Here is a 17,915-nt window from a genome sequence, read left to right as displayed (position 1 = left end):
TCAGATAATATAATTAGTAGCTCGCAGGGTGGAAGCAATAACATTTTAGGATTCGCGCATGTGATCCGATGTGCCTGATGACGTTCACTCGTAAACGCTAGAATCCGACGTTCGATTTTTGCTTTTTTATGAGGGGTGATTAATCTGTTTTTAGGGCCTTTTAGTTTTGACCGTGCACTTTGCATCGAACGGCGCAAACATCGTTTGGGGACCCAAAGGAAAAGGCGCAGCGTGCCCACGTTTGTCCGGGTTGCCCGATTGACGCTGCTGGCTGCGGCCGCACATCGGTGAGCGGCACAGCGGCAGCCTCGAATCAGCCAGAAATTCCATGGAGATGGACCTGGAAGCCCAAGCTCCCATGACGCCGCGCCCGTGACCTCTCCGCCTCGCAAGCTCGTGGAGCCAGAGGGGGACGGAGAAGCGGCGGAGACTAGGTCGTCGCGCCTCTCCCCCGCCTCCTCCTCCTCCTCGCCTCCCCTCCCGTGAAGTGCGAACTGTTGCGAAGCCGCCACGGGCATCGGGAGCTGAGCTCCAGTCCAGCCACCGCAAGGTAAGGCAAAGCTTTTGACCCCCCGGGCTCGCGCAGAACACTAGGTACTACCTTCGGAGGGCATTCCTTTCGTGCGCCTCGGTCGAATCGGGTGCCGGTGTCCGCGCACACAAGGTGTTCGACGAAACGTCTGTTAGGACCAGAGATTATAGCTTGCGAGTTAAAGATTCGGAGTCTGTTCTATGACATGTCTCGCGGAATGGATTACTTTGGGGGTTGGAGCTTGGCAGTTACCGCTCATGTTGTTGTCTCAAATTCGCAGCGGGTACAAGGCATAGGGCGTCAGTCGGATTTAGCGACATTTATACCACAATCCGTTTGCTAATCGTTCGCTATTTGGGCTTAGGGACTATTGTTAGTACCTAGCTCAAAGGTCTAGTCAGATGATCTCCCATGAAACATACTCTTTGCTTAGTACCATATGAGAGCTGTTTTGCTATGCTAATTTTGCCTTTTCTGCTTCCTGCCTCTTGCAGATCCCAGTCAGATGATTAGTTGACTTCTTCTTCATGAACGAACGGCTACCTTGCTGCATGCTTGTCAGAGATGAGCTCAAATCGTAGAGCTTCAAAAGCTCGAAAATCAACAACTAATTACTACCGGCTTCCATTTGATAAGCACCGATTATTTGATCCAGATGCATTTCTTTCAAAGGATCGTTGTGCCAATCAATCACAAAGTACTCAATCAGGCAGCAGACATACTGATAAACTATTCACTACTCCTCAGTTAGTATCCGCATTGACAGGGATCTGGAATCTTGTTGGACACCCAGAATCTTCTGGCACAACAGATCAAAGATCTGTGAGCGAGGAGATTTTGCACAAGGAAGACCCTGTATGCTTTACTAGGGACCAAGAAGGACACACATTGACACCTTGCAGCGAAAGCTCATCTGGCCTCAACTCTCAAACCTGTTTATCAACACCAAAATCAATCCATGAAGATCTTAGATTGGTGAAGAAGATGTTAATGCTCCTATCAAGCAGCAACATGATCGGTGCTTCTGCCACATGGAGACATATGCATCTTACCAGTAAACTTGGGAACATGCATTATCAAAATATATACCCCATGCAAACCAAAAAGCTAGGAGCTTGTGCTACTTCCAGCGGTATGGACATCAAGGAGGATGACTGCTTCGGAAGGGGTGGTAACTGTTGCAATCAAACAGGAGACATGCCAGCTGAACAACGCACGAGCTCAAGTGAGGAGGATAATATCACGTATGCCTGTGAAAATTCTCTACATGATGAGAAATTAAACGCAGAGGTTTCTAGCGAATATTCCAATATGTCGGCTTGTTCATCAGAGCAGGTTTGCAAAGAGGCAAGGATAATGCTGGAAAATCAGATTTCCAGCACATGCGGACATATTTGGCCTGAAGGGTTGACATGCACATCTTGTGTGGTTGCTGATGCTATTGTTAACCCACCAAATGTACACCAATATACCTATGGAGAAGATGTATCTCAGCAGCATTTTGTGGACAAGCGTTCGTCAGAGTTTGAATCATCCTTGGGGCATCGATTTCATGGTGCTGTTGGTGCGAACAAGCATGCTGCTGCAGGAGCAATAGCTGGGACAGTTGTCAGCATCTCTCTGCATCCAGTTGATACGGTGAAAACCATTATTCAAGCTAACAGTTCTGGACAAAGCTCATTCTACCACATACTAAGACGCACCCTTGTTGAGAGAGGTAATATTTTGGGTGTATTTACACACACTGAGATGCTATCAATAAGTTTATCGTATTTCCATGTCCTTTTCCCTATTGTCAAACATTAATTACTACAGTAGAATTTTTCATGCTTGGCAAATATTTCTCTACAGGTGTCTTAGGACTTTATGGAGGGCTTGCTAGCAAAATTGCTTGTTCTGCACCAATTTCAGCTATTTATACCTTAACTTACGAAATAGTAAAGGGATCACTTCTTCCTACTTTGCCGAAGGTGATTTCAGTTTTATTTTGCAATTGAGATCCAACTAGTGTAACATTCATACACACTTTAATCTTATACTATGTTATTACATTGGCATCGCTTCAGGACTACCATTCCATTGCTCATTGTGCTGCGGGTGGTTGTTCTAGTATTGCAACATCCTTTATTTTTACACCAAGCGAATGCATAAAACAACAGATGCAAGTCGGTTCGCAGTATCAGAATTGCTGGTATTTAATTTCCATGCCTCTCCTTGGGTTATTCATTCGCTTTCTTTCTTTATTTAGAAGCTTCTTGTCTTTTGCTGATAAATAAGAAGACATGATAAAAACATACTCCCTCCGTCCCAAAATAAGTGTTGCTGATTTAGTACAACTTTGTACTAAATCAGCGACACTTATTTTACAGAGGGAGTATTAATTTATCAGCCCTAGTTCTGCATCCTGACAATAACCTGCTATTTATATTAAAAAATGACAATAACCTGTCTCCACGCTGCTTGTTAAATTTATTTGGCAACATTGCCTGCAGTTCACCATACTCTTCTTCACGTTCTAATAAGAGTTTCATGCCATCAGGAAGGCTTTAGTTGGATGTCTCCAAAGGGGTGGCATTGCTTCATTATATGCTGGATGGGGGGCTGTTCTTTGCAGAAATATTCCACATTCTATAGTAAAGGTATCTTTACGGGCAATTACAATTTACTCCCTAGTCCCAAATTTTAATTCTACATCTGCTTTGCTGTTTTTTTTTTTTGGTGTTCGCTTATTTTGGAATTTCCAGTTTTATGCCTACGAGAGTCTGAAGCAGTTTCTGTTGAATGCATCACCTGCTAATGCTAAACTCAATTCTGGCCAGACGGTTAGTTCCTGAACCTCAACTTGTTAAACCATCTTATTTATGCGTTTCATTATTCAATACTGAACCTGTACTGTTTGGCCTGTTCCCATCACTAAATTCAGTTTTCAATGATGCCACTTACCTTAGATTTAATGTTAATACTTCAGGTTGAGCATAATTCAACTACACATTCCGAATTTTAGTGTGGTAAACTCCCTTTTTTCTTTGCATTGCAGCTCATTTGTGGAGGTTTTGCAGGATCAACTGCTGCTCTGTTTACAAATCCATTCGATGTTGTGAAGACACGAGTACAGTTACAGGTGCAACACATGCTTATGTCACAAATTTGGTGAACCATTTTACTCAAGAAAAAACATGCTCATGCCACACCCCAGTTTGTGTATATCAGCACAAGTAACTTACAGTTAAAGTTTAGTCTATTTTGATTGGTTATTTAATGGAAAAGCTCACGTCACTACATCGAACTCCTGCATAAAGTGCACTTTTCAACCCTGAACCCTAAAAGCATCCGTATGTAGTCCTTACTGAAATCTCTAAAAAGACTTATATTTAAGAATGCAGGGAGTATTTTGGAGTAGGGAAGAAGGCTCTGACTAGCTAGGACCCATAACCAAGTTCCAAACAGACCAATCTTGTTAGGAGGTACTGCCCAAGGAAAGGAAAATGTGACTTCTGGATCAGGGATAATAAATAAAATAAGAACCTGATAAAATTGTATACCGAAACGACTTCTGGCATCACCAGTGGGATCCGAACCACATTTTCGTAGGCCGACTCCAGTTTTTCTAGGCAGAGATAGTATATCCTTTATTTAGCACATTTTTGTTTGTAGGAAGATTCCTTGTTCTGAAATAAAGTCCATTTGGAGCTTCTTCCAATTGTTCTCCATGTCACTCCATGAACAACTGCACACTATGACAAACAAATAATCAAGAACAAACTTCATCATTTGGATAACAAATTTACAGCAATTCTGTTATAAATGGATGAAAATTGTCACAAATGGATCAAAAACCGGAGTTGATACATGTCAGTGAGGTTGTGGCGACGTGGCATCCACGACACCAAATACCATTTGCAAAACCACCAGAGGGCAGAGGGCGAAAAGTGGACTGTTTCATTAGTTTGAGGTTGTGTTCCAATGATTTTAGAGTTCAAGACTGAAAATAAGCTTTTTCCAGAGTCCAAGGTCAAAAAACGGAAACTGGACCTTTTTTATATTTCATTATAATGCTTAGATCTTTTGTTTTTCTTATCACTTCTGATGGCTTGTTTACCTTCAATTCTTCAAATCAAAAGTGAACTAATAGTTGCTGCAGGACTAATTCTGAATTGATTCATGTTCATTAGGCACTCAACCCTGTTAGAAAGTATGAAGGGGTTCTTCATGCCCTTACGCACATTTTTGAGCAAGAAGGGTTGCGAGGTCTTTACAGGTACAATCATTTATACACGATACTGCAGACATACAATGTTACTGGATGCAAATTCGTACTCCACTGCAAGCATGCAAATTATCGCTCAACATCTTTGTTTCCAGGGGTTTAAGTCCAAGGCTGCTCATGTATGTATCCCAAGGGGCGCTGTTTTTTACATCCTATGAGTTCCTCAAAACAATTATGTTTCCTGAACAAGAGCTTCAGGCAAACAACGTCTGATCGTAGAAGCTTAGAAGGGAAGGGCTCGTTGCAGCCCCGGTGGAATTTCTAGGTCGATACCATGAGCTAAGTAATGAGTTGTATTGTGGTTACAAACCATCCTTCAGAGTTCTTGTAACAAACCAGTGTACATCATTTTTGGATACATAGGCATTAGACAACCACACCTGGTATTAACCTTTTTCTGGTAGATATAGAAACACAACATGTAGGCAGGAGGAATTTTGTATCATGAGCAAATTTGAGATGTAGATTTCCTTGCGGGAGGACATGTGAATATGAGTGTATCCTGGTTTTGTGCTCTTGTGGGAATAAGTGTCACTGAATTGTTAACGTTAATATTTCATGTGTGCTGGAAGGGAGTGAGCTTGTGGCCACGGAGGAGGTTATGTAGGAGGGGATCACAAGGAGGTTTAGGGTGCTTGAATGTTGAATCGCACTAGAACAAGTAGCGAGAGCAGTCTACGCGGACAGTGACTCTAGCTAGCTCATCCATCTCAAAAAAGAAAAAAGAAACTCTAGCTAGCTCAGTTTTCTTTTTAACTTTTTGGAGCGTATATCTAGGTAGCTCGGTCGCGTGCTCGAAACCCACCCCGCAGCGCTCTCGTTCTCAGCCGATGATTTTAATTTTTTTATTTTCTTTTTCTAGCTTCTATCAATTGCGTTTTATTGAATATTTTTTTCTCTCGCTTCTGTCAATTGGGCAGATCCAACTGTCAACCATCCCAGATGATTTCAACCTTTTGTTTTCTTTCTCTTGCTTCTATAAATTGCGCACATCCAACGATGCAACACAACAAGTATGGACGAGCAACGTATATTTTCCTCCTACCTTCTCTTCTTCGCAGTGGTCCTATGGTGTCAGTTTTTTTTTCATCCATTCAGATAATTTCAATTTGAAAAAAAACGAGCCCGTTGCCACGTCTTCTTTTCTCTCGCTTCTCAATCATGAGATCCAATTAGTGTAAATAGGAGCTTGAATTTGCAACTCTGATGTGCAGCGTTCAAAGTAGTAAAGCATCGTATTCCATAAATGTGAGAGCCTAGCTTAATAGAAATGATAGACTACTCATATCAGCGAGGAATTCCTTCTTTTCTGGAAGCCCATTCAAAAATAATTTCAAAGTTAAGTATGCTTGGCTTGGGGTAATTCTAAGATGGGTGACCGATCGGGAAGTAGCTCCCGGGTGCGCACGAGTGAGGACAAAGACTCGTGTTGGTCTGTGGGGCCAGTCTTCATCCTGCCAGGTGTAACAGGGTGTTACAATTTGGTATCAGAGCCGACCCTCGCAGTTACACGGACATGCGTGGGCATGTGGCCCATTGTGACACACGGCATGGCACTTGTGCCGGACTAGACGCGCATACGTGTGCCAAGAGGGAACGTTTCTGATGGGCCGACGAGGACATTAGGTGTATGTGAGAACCTAGCTAATAGAAATGATAGACTACTCATATCAACAAGAAATTCCTTCTTTTCCGGGAGCCCATTCGAAAAGAACTCCAAAGTTAAGCGTGCTTGGCGATGGGTGGCCGACCGGGAAGTAGCTCTCGGGTACGCACGAGTGAGGACAAAGACTAGTATTGGTCTGTGCTGATCCCGCCAGGCATAACAGGGTGTCACAACAAACTCCTATATTGTTATAAATTCCAAAATCTAGAGCCAACTATCAAGTCTATTCATTTTAAAATCTGTGCACTCTATTAAATAAAGAGTACAGTGTACTTGGGTGACCATAATGATGGAATTGTCCTTTTTGCCACAAATAGACAATCGTATATATCTCTTGGTGGTTTTCTCAACAAGAAAAGAGAAATCTCTTGGTGGCTTCAAATGTTTCCTTTTCGCAAAAATGATTCATATATATTATGAAATTTCACCGAAAGTGCAAAAGCACCTTAAACATAATGAAAATTACACTGAGATTTTGAGACCACCTAACGACCACTACCGCTGATAGAACGAGCCGTTGACGCGCCGCTGTCATCGCTCCCCTGTCAGAGCCGGCTTGACCTTGTCGATAATAGCCGGGAAGTCTTGATGCACATGTCCCTAAGGACCAACGCCTTAGAGCCGCGGTCATCGTTGTTGAACCCTTGAATAGATCTGAATCACTTGACACCAAATCTCGCCACACGACGAGAAACCCTAACCTAACCGTGCCAAGAAAACGGTAGAAATCTACGCCATAGCTCCGTCGACTATGTCCTGACGAAAGTTCCAAATCCGAAAAACAAATTTGAAGAAGAATCGCGGCCATTTGCCCAAGCACCACTTCTGCGAGGACTAAATAATCCTAATCTAAACTGCTAGCCAGAGCGAAGGCACCAGGATTCTCCCCCAGCCACTGGCCGCCGAAGCAGCAGGCAGAGAGGGGGCGAATCGACAGGCTCACTGCTGAAGTGTGGAGGGAAGAGTTTACCCTAGCCGTCAAGGGATAGGGGAGGAAAAGCTACAGAAAGATCTTCCAATGCATCTTCTTCAAATGATTTGGATAGCTGATCCAGTTAAATCGTTTAGAAAGCTGTCATTGGCAGCGAACTATTCTTCGTCCATGCCGCGAACTGCATGAACCATCAATAATCTTACACTTTCTTCTTTCGTTACTCAGCTGCTTCCCGGAGGTTAAACATGCAGCCGCACCGCCATATTCCCAAAAGTCTCATGCATGCACTGCCATCCAGCAAACAATACTTCATTCCTTCCATTCTAAATACTTGTACACCCATCCAGCCACAATATAGACTTATGACCTCGATTACTACCAAGAGTAACTACACACGCACGCCGGCACGCGAGAGATATATACTTGGAAGGTAACAACAATACCACCACCACCACCACATACGCCGGGCCGGAACTACAAACAGCGATGAGCTAGCTCTCCTAACGACAGCAAGTGATCGACGGCCTCCGCGCTCCAGCAGGCGCGAACCTGGCCGTGAAGTCGGGCTCGCACTCGCCGTCGCCGGGGCGGCTCCCGTCGTCGAAGTTCTGGGCGTAGCTGAGCGCGTCGTAGTTGAGCTTGAGCCCACCGGCTCCGAGGGCGTACGTCGTCCGCAGGTGCCTTCGCCTGAGCCCGCTCCACAGCGCCGACACGCACCACGACGTGATGGCCGCCCTCTTGCTGCGCCACGCGTCCAACACGGCCGCCATCGCCTCCTCCCTCCTGAGCGCTCGGCCGGGAGCAAGCCAGCAGGAGCCCTGAGCCAGGTGATGCGCGTGCGTGGTGCTTGACCGGAGAGCTAAGGAATGCTTGTTAGCCAGCACGGCACGATGTGCGGATATATGTTCTTCTGGGCAGGCGCAAATTAAAGGCTGGCGAAGATCTTTGCCGCGTTTCGAAAATGGAAGAGGGTGTTTGTTTCCAGGGACTTATTGGTTTAGGGACTTAAAAAAGTCCCTATAAGTTCCATCTAAACCAAACAGGAGGGACTTACAGGGACTTAAAATGGGCATTTGGGACTTATGAAATAAGACTCTCAAGGAGAGTCTTATAGGGACTTATAGTTCTAATATGGTCTTATAGGGACTTATAAGTCCCAGGAACCAAACAGGTAGGGACTTTTTAGGGACTTGGGACTTATAAGTTGGGACTAAGAAAAGTCCTAGGACTTATGAACCAAACAGGGCGTCGAGATAGATAAAAATCCTGCCTATGTGTCAGGAGCCCGGAATAAAAGCGCACGGACGATATTTTCTCTTTCGTGAAAGGGAAAATATCAGGGAAGCAGAGACGTAGCGAGAAACAGCACTGGCTACTTGGCTAGCTAGCGTTTATCCCGTGATGTAACATTTGTGGATCCTGGCTGGCTGCTTCAGGTCGGCACACCACTGAAAAATACGTTTTGTTTTCTTGTTTTGTATAGATATATGGAAAAGGAGCATTTCCACACCGGACAGGGAAAAAGATCTTTATCGGGTACCGGAGCAGAATCGTGTTTTCCATGTCGTTTGGTTACGTTTTGGAGGTTGCGATTACGAAAATGCCGGCCCACCCGAGAGGACTGTGGAGGGGAGCGGCACAAGCCGCACTGGGCCGCTGTGCCAGTGCCGGCCCTTTTCGGGCAAAGTCTTGTTACTTTGCTTTTGCTGTCTTGAACATTGTCTCGAAAAAATTCAATGTTCAAGATGCCTAATTTTTTTTCCAATGTTCAAGACAAAGCTCTCTGCTCTCGCGGGATCTCTTGCCAGTTGGGACATGACCACATTCGGCAGTGTTAGAAAAAACACCAGGTAGCTAAAGAGAGAGATGGAGACACTGCACGATGTCCCCGGACGTGTGGGACCTTCACACAGGGAGATTAAAGTAATTAGTGCAAAACTCACCTCTGTTAGGCTGCTCTCAGTGCTCCATCGTGTACGGCCGTACGGGTGCTAAGGATGCAACATAGGCAAAAAAAATGATGTGGTAAAGCAATTAAAGAGAAGAGAGAGCATTATGCTGATCCCAGAAGAAAACGGTTCTAAGCACGTGAACCTGTGTAAAATGCCTACCAACCAATGTATGAAGGAGTTTTGTTGATAAAGAATTAAATAAAGCAAGCTTAGCTACAAAAGCTAAACACCCATGCATTATGAACATTAGTTGCTAAGGCAATTAATGCACTTAGCACCTCACCTAAGCACCAATGCATTGGAGGAGGTCTTAATATCTGAGTTGATCGGCTCGACCAATGCTAGGTGGAATAAGGGTTGATTGAAGAATTGTTTGCTGCCCATGGATGCATTGTGGATCCTTCAAATGCCAATCGGTACAATGAACGTTAGTGATTTTTGGTCGTGGAATTTTGTTTTTTCTTTGCGAATACGCAAAAGGCTTGCGTATCATTGCATTGATAGGTAGAAATAGTTCATGTGAATTTTGTAAAGAATGGAATGTTAAGTGTATGGTTGGCACATCGTAGGATTGTGGCCACTAAGAAGCACATGGAGGGTTGGCTTGAGGAGAGAGCAGGTCCTCAAATTATGAAGAAGAGGAGAAATCTTGGGTTAAGCTTTGGAAGGTCTTGGTCCCGGGAAAATTGAAGGTATTTTTCTGAAGATTAGCACAACAATCCTTGCCGACGGAAGACGTTCGAGTGCACAGGAAAATGTTGACAGCTTTGTACTTGTGCAACCTGTGGTAGATATTCTTTTCTTTGGTGATTGACGGCACACTATGTGTTGGTGCTGGTGGATCACGAGCCGATTGAGCATATGATTGCAACCACAGAGCCAAAGGCTAAAAACTGGTTGTTTTCTATAATTGATGCACTATCGTATGAAGCGTTTACTCTGATGACAATCACCCTTTGGGCCATCTGGACTGCTAGGAAATAGCTCATTCATGAAGGAATAAACCAAAGCCCGAACCTCCACAACCGGCTAGGTCGGTAGCTCCGGGTACATCCAGAGGAGAAATGGATCCCCCTCTGTATGGAAGTGTGAAATTCAATGTTGATGCGGGCCTATCCCGTGAAGAAGATCTTTGTGCAATAATGATGGTTTGTCGAGATCACAATGGCACATACTTGGGGTCGTCGGCACTGGTGATTCAGGGCTTATCTGGACTGCCATCACTTGAAGCTATTGCATGTCGCAAAGCGCTTTCCCTAGCAGACGATCTGGGCATCCAAAATCTGCTTGTTGCTTCACAAGACGGTGATTAAGGATGTTCATGATAGTGCGGGAGGGATCAATGAAGGTGTCATCGAGGAGATGAAAATTTGGAAGAATTCTTTTAGTTCGTGCGTTTTTGCTCATGAGAAAGGAGCTCTAATGACGAAGCTCATAATCTGGCTAGGCATCTTTAACTTTAGATCAAGGTCGTCATTTATGGTTGGGACATCCGCATGATCCCACTATTATCCCTGTAAACATACCATTTGAGTAATAAAGCATGGCAGATTGATCTAACAAAAAATGCAGTCTCTTGAACATCATCGTCAAGGTGATACCATAAAGTTTCAACATGATACCAGGGAGTTCTTCAACGCGTCGTGAATGGCTGTTATTTTTTCGTGAAAAGTGAATGGCTATTTTTCAAGCGACGATTGTATTCACCTGTGTTAGGCGCACGCCATGTCAGGAACGAGAAGACGAGGAGGTAGCAGACATGACGAGTATAAGATAGCCATATTGTTAAACTTCTTTTTAACATGTATACTCCCGTCCACCCACAGTTCCCTCTTGTTCCTAATCTACCTCTCTAGACCACCCATATGATTCCCTAGGTCATGGACGATTTGTGAATTCCAGAAAAATACGAAAAATTGTGTCCTACTGAAAGAAGACACGATACAAGATGCAGATGATCATATCATCTGATAAATTTGCAGGTTAGAGTTCCCTATACATGTGAGTTGTTTCAAAAATATTCAGAAACACGAGACACAAAACAGTTCTGCAATCTTTAGCCTGGTTCTGAAAGGGTGGTTTACAGGAAAATGTGATAATTTGTGTCGTTTACGAAACAAGAGGAGGGGCTTGTTTATCCCTAGATTTAGACCTGGCAATTGATCTCCCCGTGTTAGCATGGAGTCAACCACACTCAGCTCTTGCTTAGTATGCTTGCTATTCCTTTGGATGATATAGAGAAAGTCACATTGTAATTTAATTTCTCAGATTTCGCTCAAGGAAAAGAATAAACTTGAGGGTAATGAAAAGGCTGATTTTGTTTCATCGTTGCATGGAGATCAACTAAAAATAAATTTGTAGGCCACTTTTCTATGCTTTTCATTTTGAATGACAATAAACATCGGTTACAGCTTCTGTTAAAATACTTTTAAGGTGTCCAATGCATACTAGAGCTGCAGGTAGTAAAGGTGTGTTTGCCACACACACAAAAAAAGATACTCCCTCCGTCCGGAAATACTTGTCGGAGAAATGCATAAAAATGGATGTATCTAGAACTAAAATACGTCTAGATACATCTATTCCTCCGACAAGTATTTCCGGACGGAGGGAGTAGTACCAGTGCTACATATGCAGCTTCCTAATCCAAGAAGAGATAGTTAACTTGCTGAGATCTTGAAGTTACAGTGTCAAGATATTAAGTATGCTAGATAATGGACAAGAAGACTCCTCAATTGTAATACCATCTATCAAAACCCAAGAAGAAAATAATCATTGAGAAATGACCCATCAGAAGGTTCCTCGGACATGCCATTGACTGAATTATTCTGTTCTCTGCCCCAACAGAAACATCTTCTACTATGAAAAGTGAAAAATAACCATCTACTGTAGCTCTATTCAGCTGCATAATGATTGTCACAAGTGGACTTTACCCTCTATGCATAATACAGAAAGGTCAGTGCACAATATTACATCACTGATAAAGATTATATATTTCAAATAAAATAAAACAGACAAGAGAGTGATGCTTCCAAATGTAGAAGAAATATCACGACTTTAATAATTACTTAAAAACAATGGATACCAAGTTGCATATTAAAGACAATTGAAATGAGATTCAGATAGATAATGTGTCAAATTTAGCCCACGTGAGGGGCTAACAAAGTGACCTCGATAATGACCCATCAGAGGGTTTGTCAGACATTCTATATGGCTAACCAATGATGTTCAAAGCCACAAATGGCACACATCTGAACACAAACAGATAGGAAGAACAAACTGAAGTAGACATAGGAGCCAAGAGCTTGAGACATATCCAAGCCAGTCCACAAAACAAGAGACTTAGGCTCATACCCAACAACTGGTATTTGTGAAGTACTTCCACTCCAAGTACATGAAAGCAGCAGCGACTCTCAGTGACCACCTGCCGACATTTCCACAAAACAGGGAACATAAGGTGCACCAACCAGGAGTTCTCCAGAAGTGCAGATAACATCAACTTTCCGAGTATCCATATCATACGACACTGTCATCTTCTTGTTGTCGGTGAGGAAAACCAAATTACAATCTGGATGGATCGCAAGCATGCTATAGCAGGCTTCGTCTTTGTCCGGCTGCCTCCCGAAAAGTTCCGATATCTCAACAGTGTGATTCAGGGTCCACTTTCCACTAGCATGATCTTCAAGAACCCAAACACAGAGTTCAGGATCCTTATCATTATCTATCAGCCAAGCATGCAAGCTGCCCTGGGAATGCCCAATGGAAACAACCTCACGGTTGTCCTCCATGACATCCTCAATTTCCCTCCAAGTCTTCCCCTCCGCGTCGACAGTGACTATTGTACCATGATGGGTAGTCAGATGCATAGTGCCATTCAGGTAGGCACAAGCTGTACCACCAAGAAGAACGGTTTTGTAAGGCCACTCGCTCTCCACGGATGTCCACCGCCTAGTCTCCGATGAGAAGATGGCCACCTGCGCGAATTCGCCGAAGGAATTGCTCAGGGGCGCAAACACCACGAAGCGGGACGGAACGGCGGCGTCGAACCCCAGGAAGAGATCGTTCACATCGTAGATCATAGGAACGCCGTCCACCGGGTCCGGCAGAACAATGAGGGTCAGCACAGTCCACTCCCCAGTGGCAGGATTGCACACAGCGTACCCGAATTTCTTCTTGTTCCGCCCTTTGTACAAGTCCCAGCATCTGCAGAGGAGGAGGCCCCCGCAGCACTGCTGGATCTCGACGCGCTCGTAGCGCCCTCGTAGGAACGGGAGCGAAGGGTCGACCAGCGGGGCCCCTTTCCCGGACAGATTGCGGAAGCTGAGGCCGCAGCCGCTCCTGTTGTAGAAGAAGCCGGTCAGGGTCTGCGGGCACCTCCTGCGGATGCCCGGGTCGGAGCAGAGGGCGAGCCACGACTTGGACACGCACTTGAAGCGGCAGAGCGACCTGTAGGGCACCCGCGATAGGATCTCGACGAGGGCGTTGTCGGGGATCTCCGGCGAGGGCTGCTGCACCAGCTTCTGCTTCTTCTTCATCTGCAACGGAAGAGACGGTTCGTTTCGGCTCCCTTTGTTGGACTCCAGATTGGAGGACGGAAAGAGGAGGAGCACATACCTCGAGCGCTACTTCAGGGAAGGGGAATGGCGGCGCGGAATGGGGAGAGGCGTCCTCGTCGCGGCCACGGCGGTCGGTCGCCGGTACGTGGCCGTGCTCCGTGCAGCCATGCTCGCCTCCTCCTCCTCTTCCTCTTGACGTCATCGCATACTCAGGGCTCGCGGATCGGTGCCTTGAGGTGATCGACCGCCGTCGCCGCGGCTCGCCGGGAGTCCGTGACTAGGGTTTGGGAAGAAGAGGAGGGCGGCGGCTGTATCGTTTGCGTGAATGTGACCCCGTGATAAGGTGGTTTAGGGCATCTCCAACGCCGTCCACATCGTATTACGGGTGTCTGCATGTGTCATCCGGCTGATGCAAGCTCAAATATAAACCGCCTTTAGAGCCGTTGGATGAACCTCATCACAGACGTTGGATGATCCCAGTATCCGCATCGGCTCCCGCAGATCCCATACACCTCGCCCCCCATTGCTCCCCAAGCATCGGCAACCAGCACTCCTACTCTTCACTGCTGCAAAACCAAAAGCCGACCACCGCTCGCTGCCAGTAGACCGGTCCTTTGTTGGCCGGTGATTCAATGCAACTGCCTCGTCGTTGTCTCTCTTAGCTCGTCGCGGACGCTACCAAGCAACAGACAGGTGGTCGTTGTGTGTTGCGACGGGCCGTAGCCAGTTATCGACTGCCGCTGTTGCTAGAAGGCAACACACTTCTTGTGGTTGTTGTGTGCTGCAACGGTCCACCAACAGTTGTCACCCGACGTTGATGTTGCAAAGCAACACACGTGTGGTGTTGCATACCAGTGCTGCAATGGCCCGTTGCCCAACCGTCGCTCGCCATTGATGTTGCAAAGCAACCTCAGCAGGTGGTGTTGTGTGTTCCATCGAGCGCCGAGCACCGCCGGCGTGCGCTGCATCCTAGCACCAGGAGCCGGCATCGAGCGCTCACGTTGCGAGTGCCGCATCGCTGCATCGACAACGCCGACGAGTGATGTAGCAGGGGCAAGGAGCTTGGGGGAGCAGTGCTCATGGCAGTTGTGGCCTGAAGCACCCCGACGCTGTTCCCCTTTGCTGCTGCAGCGTCTCTAGTGTTGTTGAAGCACTGCCTCGCAACCTGCCGTCGCTCGCAAGTCGCAGCACTGCTCGAGTAGCACCTCTTGGTGGTCACCCCAGCAGCCAACACCCCCATATGCAGCGTCTCGGCGCCCCCATACTCCCCCAATGCAAACCATCTTGCAGCATTTTGTGTCCCCATTGCGCGATGGTTGGAGGGGTTGAAGCTCCTCATTGTCTACAACACCGGCAACCGCTACGTCGCGGCTCCACGGCATCCTGCATCAAGGACCTCACAAAGTAGCATCACCCGTTGCAAACACAGTAATCATCATAGCGCAGGGGCGGCCTTCGCAAACACGGCAGCCATCACAGCAGCGGCGACGCCCTTCGCGGGTCATAATAGTACATGGTGCCGCCCCTCGCAACAGCAGCATCAACTTTGATGGTTGGGTGGGAGAGGGGAGCGAGAGAGGGGAGGCCCTGGGAGAGAAAGGAGCAGGGTTGTCGAGAGGATCTGGGGGAAAGGGCAGATTAGTGTTGCTGGTTTCGGGGAGCGATTTCAATGAAGAAGAAAAATCCCTGAGTTAAAGAGAAGTATTTCTTCAAAGATTTAAACACCACCATGCTCAAAAAGATATAAGTGAAGCACATAGAGCAGTTCCATAGCTCAAAAAATTTAAGTGAAGCATATAGAGCAATTCTAACAAATCATAGCATCATTATGGCTCTCTTGAATAGGTGTTCCAGCAAGGATGATTGCGACAAACTAAAAAGCAAAACAAGCAAAGACTCATATAATGCAAGACGCTCCAAGCAAAACTCATGATATGTGACGAATAAAGATATAGCTGCAAGTAAAATTACTGATGGTTGTTAGAAGAAAGTGGGGATACCTTCCAGGACATCCCAAACTTAGTTGCTTGGTTCTCCTTGAATATTAACTTGGGGTGCCATAGGGATCCCCAAGCTTAAACTATTTTCACTCCTTATTCCTTCATCCATCTTGATCTCACCCAAAACTTGAAAACTTCAATCACACAAAACTTAACAAAACCTTTGTGAGATCTGTTAGTATAATAAAGCAAATCACCACTTTAAGTATTGTTGCAAATCCATTCATATTTTATTATTGTATTATACCTACTGTATTCTGAACTCCAAAAATTCTAAAACTTTAGGACAACATAGGCAATTTGTATATCAACCTTGTGTACAAAAATCAGAATTTTATTGCGCTTCTGTAATTTTTAACAATTCTGCTACTAGGCGCAAAAGTTTCTGTTTTTCAACAAGATCAACTCAACTATCACCCAACGTGATCCCAAAGGCTTTACTTGGCACAAACACTAATTAAAACATAAAAACACAATCATAACAGTAGCATAATTGTGCAAACACTCAAGTACAGAAAGGAAAATGCAAAAATAAATTTTATACATTGGGTTGCCTCCCAACAAGCGCTATCGTTTTATGCCCGTAGCTAGGCATAATGCATATATTCAAGTATTGTTATCTTTAGCTTTTGCTCCATGATACGTCCATTTTGCATCATGCTTTTATGACAATATTTATTGCATTATGGGCTGTTATTACACATTATATCACAATACTTATGGCTATCCTCTCTTATTTTATAAGGTTTACATGAAGAGGTAGAATGCCGACAGCTGGAATTCTGGACTGAAAAATGAGCAAATATTAGAGACCTATTATGCACAACTCCAAAGTCCTGAAAACTTCATGGAGCTTATTTTTCGAATATATAAAAAATATTGGGCGAAGAAAGAACCAGAGGGGGGCCACCAGCCAGCCACAAGGGTGGAGGGCGCGCCCTCGACCTTGTGGGCCCCTGGCGGGCCTCCGGTGCCCATCTTCTGCTGTATGGTGTCTTTCACCCTAGAAAAAAAATCAAGAAGAAGCTTTCGGGACGAAGCGCTGCCGTCTCGAGGCGGAACCTGGGCATAACCAATCTAGGGCTCCGGCGGAGCTATTGTGCCGGGGAAACATCCCTCCGGGAGGTGGAAATCATCGCCATTGTCATCAGCATCGATCCTCTCGTCAAGAGGGGGTCAATCTCCATCAACATCTTCACCAGCACCATCTCCTCTCAAACCCTAGTTCATCTCTTGTATTCGATCTTGGTCCCAAAACCTCAGATTGGTACCTGTGGGTTGCTAGTAGTGTTGATTACTCCTTGTAGTTGATGCTAGTTGGTTTATTTGGTGAAAGATCATATGTTTAGATCCTTAATGATAATTAATACTCCTCTGATTATGATTATGAATATGCTTTGTGAGTAGTTATGTTTGTTCCTGAGGATATGGGAGAAGTCTTGTTATAAGTAATCATGTGAATTTGGTATTCGTTCGATATTTTGATGAGATGTATGTTGTCTTTCCTCTAGTGGTGTTATGTGAACGTCGACTACATGACACTTCACCATTATTTGGGCCTAGGGGAAGGCATTGGGAAGTAATAAGTAGATGATGGGTTTCTAGAGTGACAGAAGCTTAACCCCTAGTTTATGTGTTGCTTCGTAAGGGGCTGGTTTGGATCCATATGTTTCATGCTATGGTTAGGTTTACCTTAATACTTCTTTCGTAGTTGCAGATGCTTGTGAGAGGGGTTAATCATAAGTGGGAGGCTTGTCCAAGGAAGGGCATCACCCAAGCACCGGTCCACCCACATATCAAATTATCAAAGTAACGAACGTGAATCAGATGAGCACGATGAAAACTAGCTTGACAATAATTCCCATGTGTCCTCGGGAGCACTTTGCTTTATATAAGAGTTTGTCCAGGCTTGTCCTTTGCTACAAAAAGGATTGGGCCACCTTGCTGCACCTTGTTTACTTTTTTTACTTGTTAACCGTTATGAATTATCTTATCACACAACTATCTGTTA

General features: G+C 45.2%; 3 protein-coding genes across 8 annotated transcripts; 1 reads left to right on the top strand and 2 right to left on the bottom strand.

The window, feature by feature from the left end:
* The first annotated feature begins 243 nt into the window (after positions 1–243).
* Positions 244–5,316, top strand: LOC123145011 (mitochondrial aspartate-glutamate transporter AGC1). Of its 6 annotated transcripts, none has more exons than XR_006472035.1 (9): positions 244–550; positions 1,027–2,249; positions 2,384–2,502; positions 2,599–2,723; positions 3,072–3,171; positions 3,277–3,354; positions 3,592–3,653; positions 4,705–4,790; positions 4,895–4,962. XR_006472035.1 is itself a non-coding variant. In XM_044564300.1 (9 exons), exons 2-9 carry the CDS (start codon positions 1,097–1,099, stop codon positions 5,010–5,012), a joined length of 1,788 nt encoding a protein of 595 aa, XP_044420235.1. In that variant the 5' UTR covers positions 244–550; positions 1,027–1,096; the 3' UTR covers positions 5,013–5,316. The 6 variants fall into 6 exon arrangements, 5 of the variants coding, with proteins under 5 accessions (XP_044420235.1, XP_044420234.1, XP_044420236.1 ...); XM_044564300.1 differs by having other exon boundaries at positions 3,352–3,354; positions 3,570–3,653; positions 4,895–5,316; XM_044564299.1 differs by having other exon boundaries at positions 3,570–3,653; positions 4,895–5,291.
* Positions 5,317–7,682: 2,366 nt separating this feature from the next.
* On the bottom strand, positions 7,683–8,472 carry LOC123142609 (uncharacterized). Its single transcript, XM_044561447.1, has 2 exons — positions 8,454–8,472; positions 7,683–8,387 (listed from the first exon to the last, which is right to left on the bottom strand). The coding sequence occupies exons 1-2, from the start codon at positions 8,470–8,472 to the stop codon at positions 7,900–7,902; spliced, it is 507 nt and encodes a 168-aa protein (XP_044417382.1). The 3' UTR covers positions 7,683–7,899.
* A 3,966-nt stretch (positions 8,473–12,438) lies between these two features.
* Positions 12,439–14,266, bottom strand: LOC123141600 (F-box protein At5g07610-like). Its single transcript, XM_044560700.1, has 2 exons — positions 13,963–14,266; positions 12,439–13,883 (listed from the first exon to the last, which is right to left on the bottom strand). Exons 1-2 carry the CDS (start codon positions 14,104–14,106, stop codon positions 12,762–12,764), a joined length of 1,266 nt encoding a protein of 421 aa, XP_044416635.1. The 5' UTR covers positions 14,107–14,266; the 3' UTR covers positions 12,439–12,761.
* Between the last annotated feature and the right edge of the window lie 3,649 nt (positions 14,267–17,915).

This window comes from Triticum aestivum, chromosome 6D, assembly GCF_018294505.1.
Source record: "Triticum aestivum cultivar Chinese Spring chromosome 6D, IWGSC CS RefSeq v2.1, whole genome shotgun sequence".
Taxonomy (NCBI): Eukaryota; Viridiplantae; Streptophyta; class Magnoliopsida; order Poales; family Poaceae; genus Triticum; species Triticum aestivum.
This window is presented reverse-complemented; position numbering and strand designations above follow the sequence as displayed.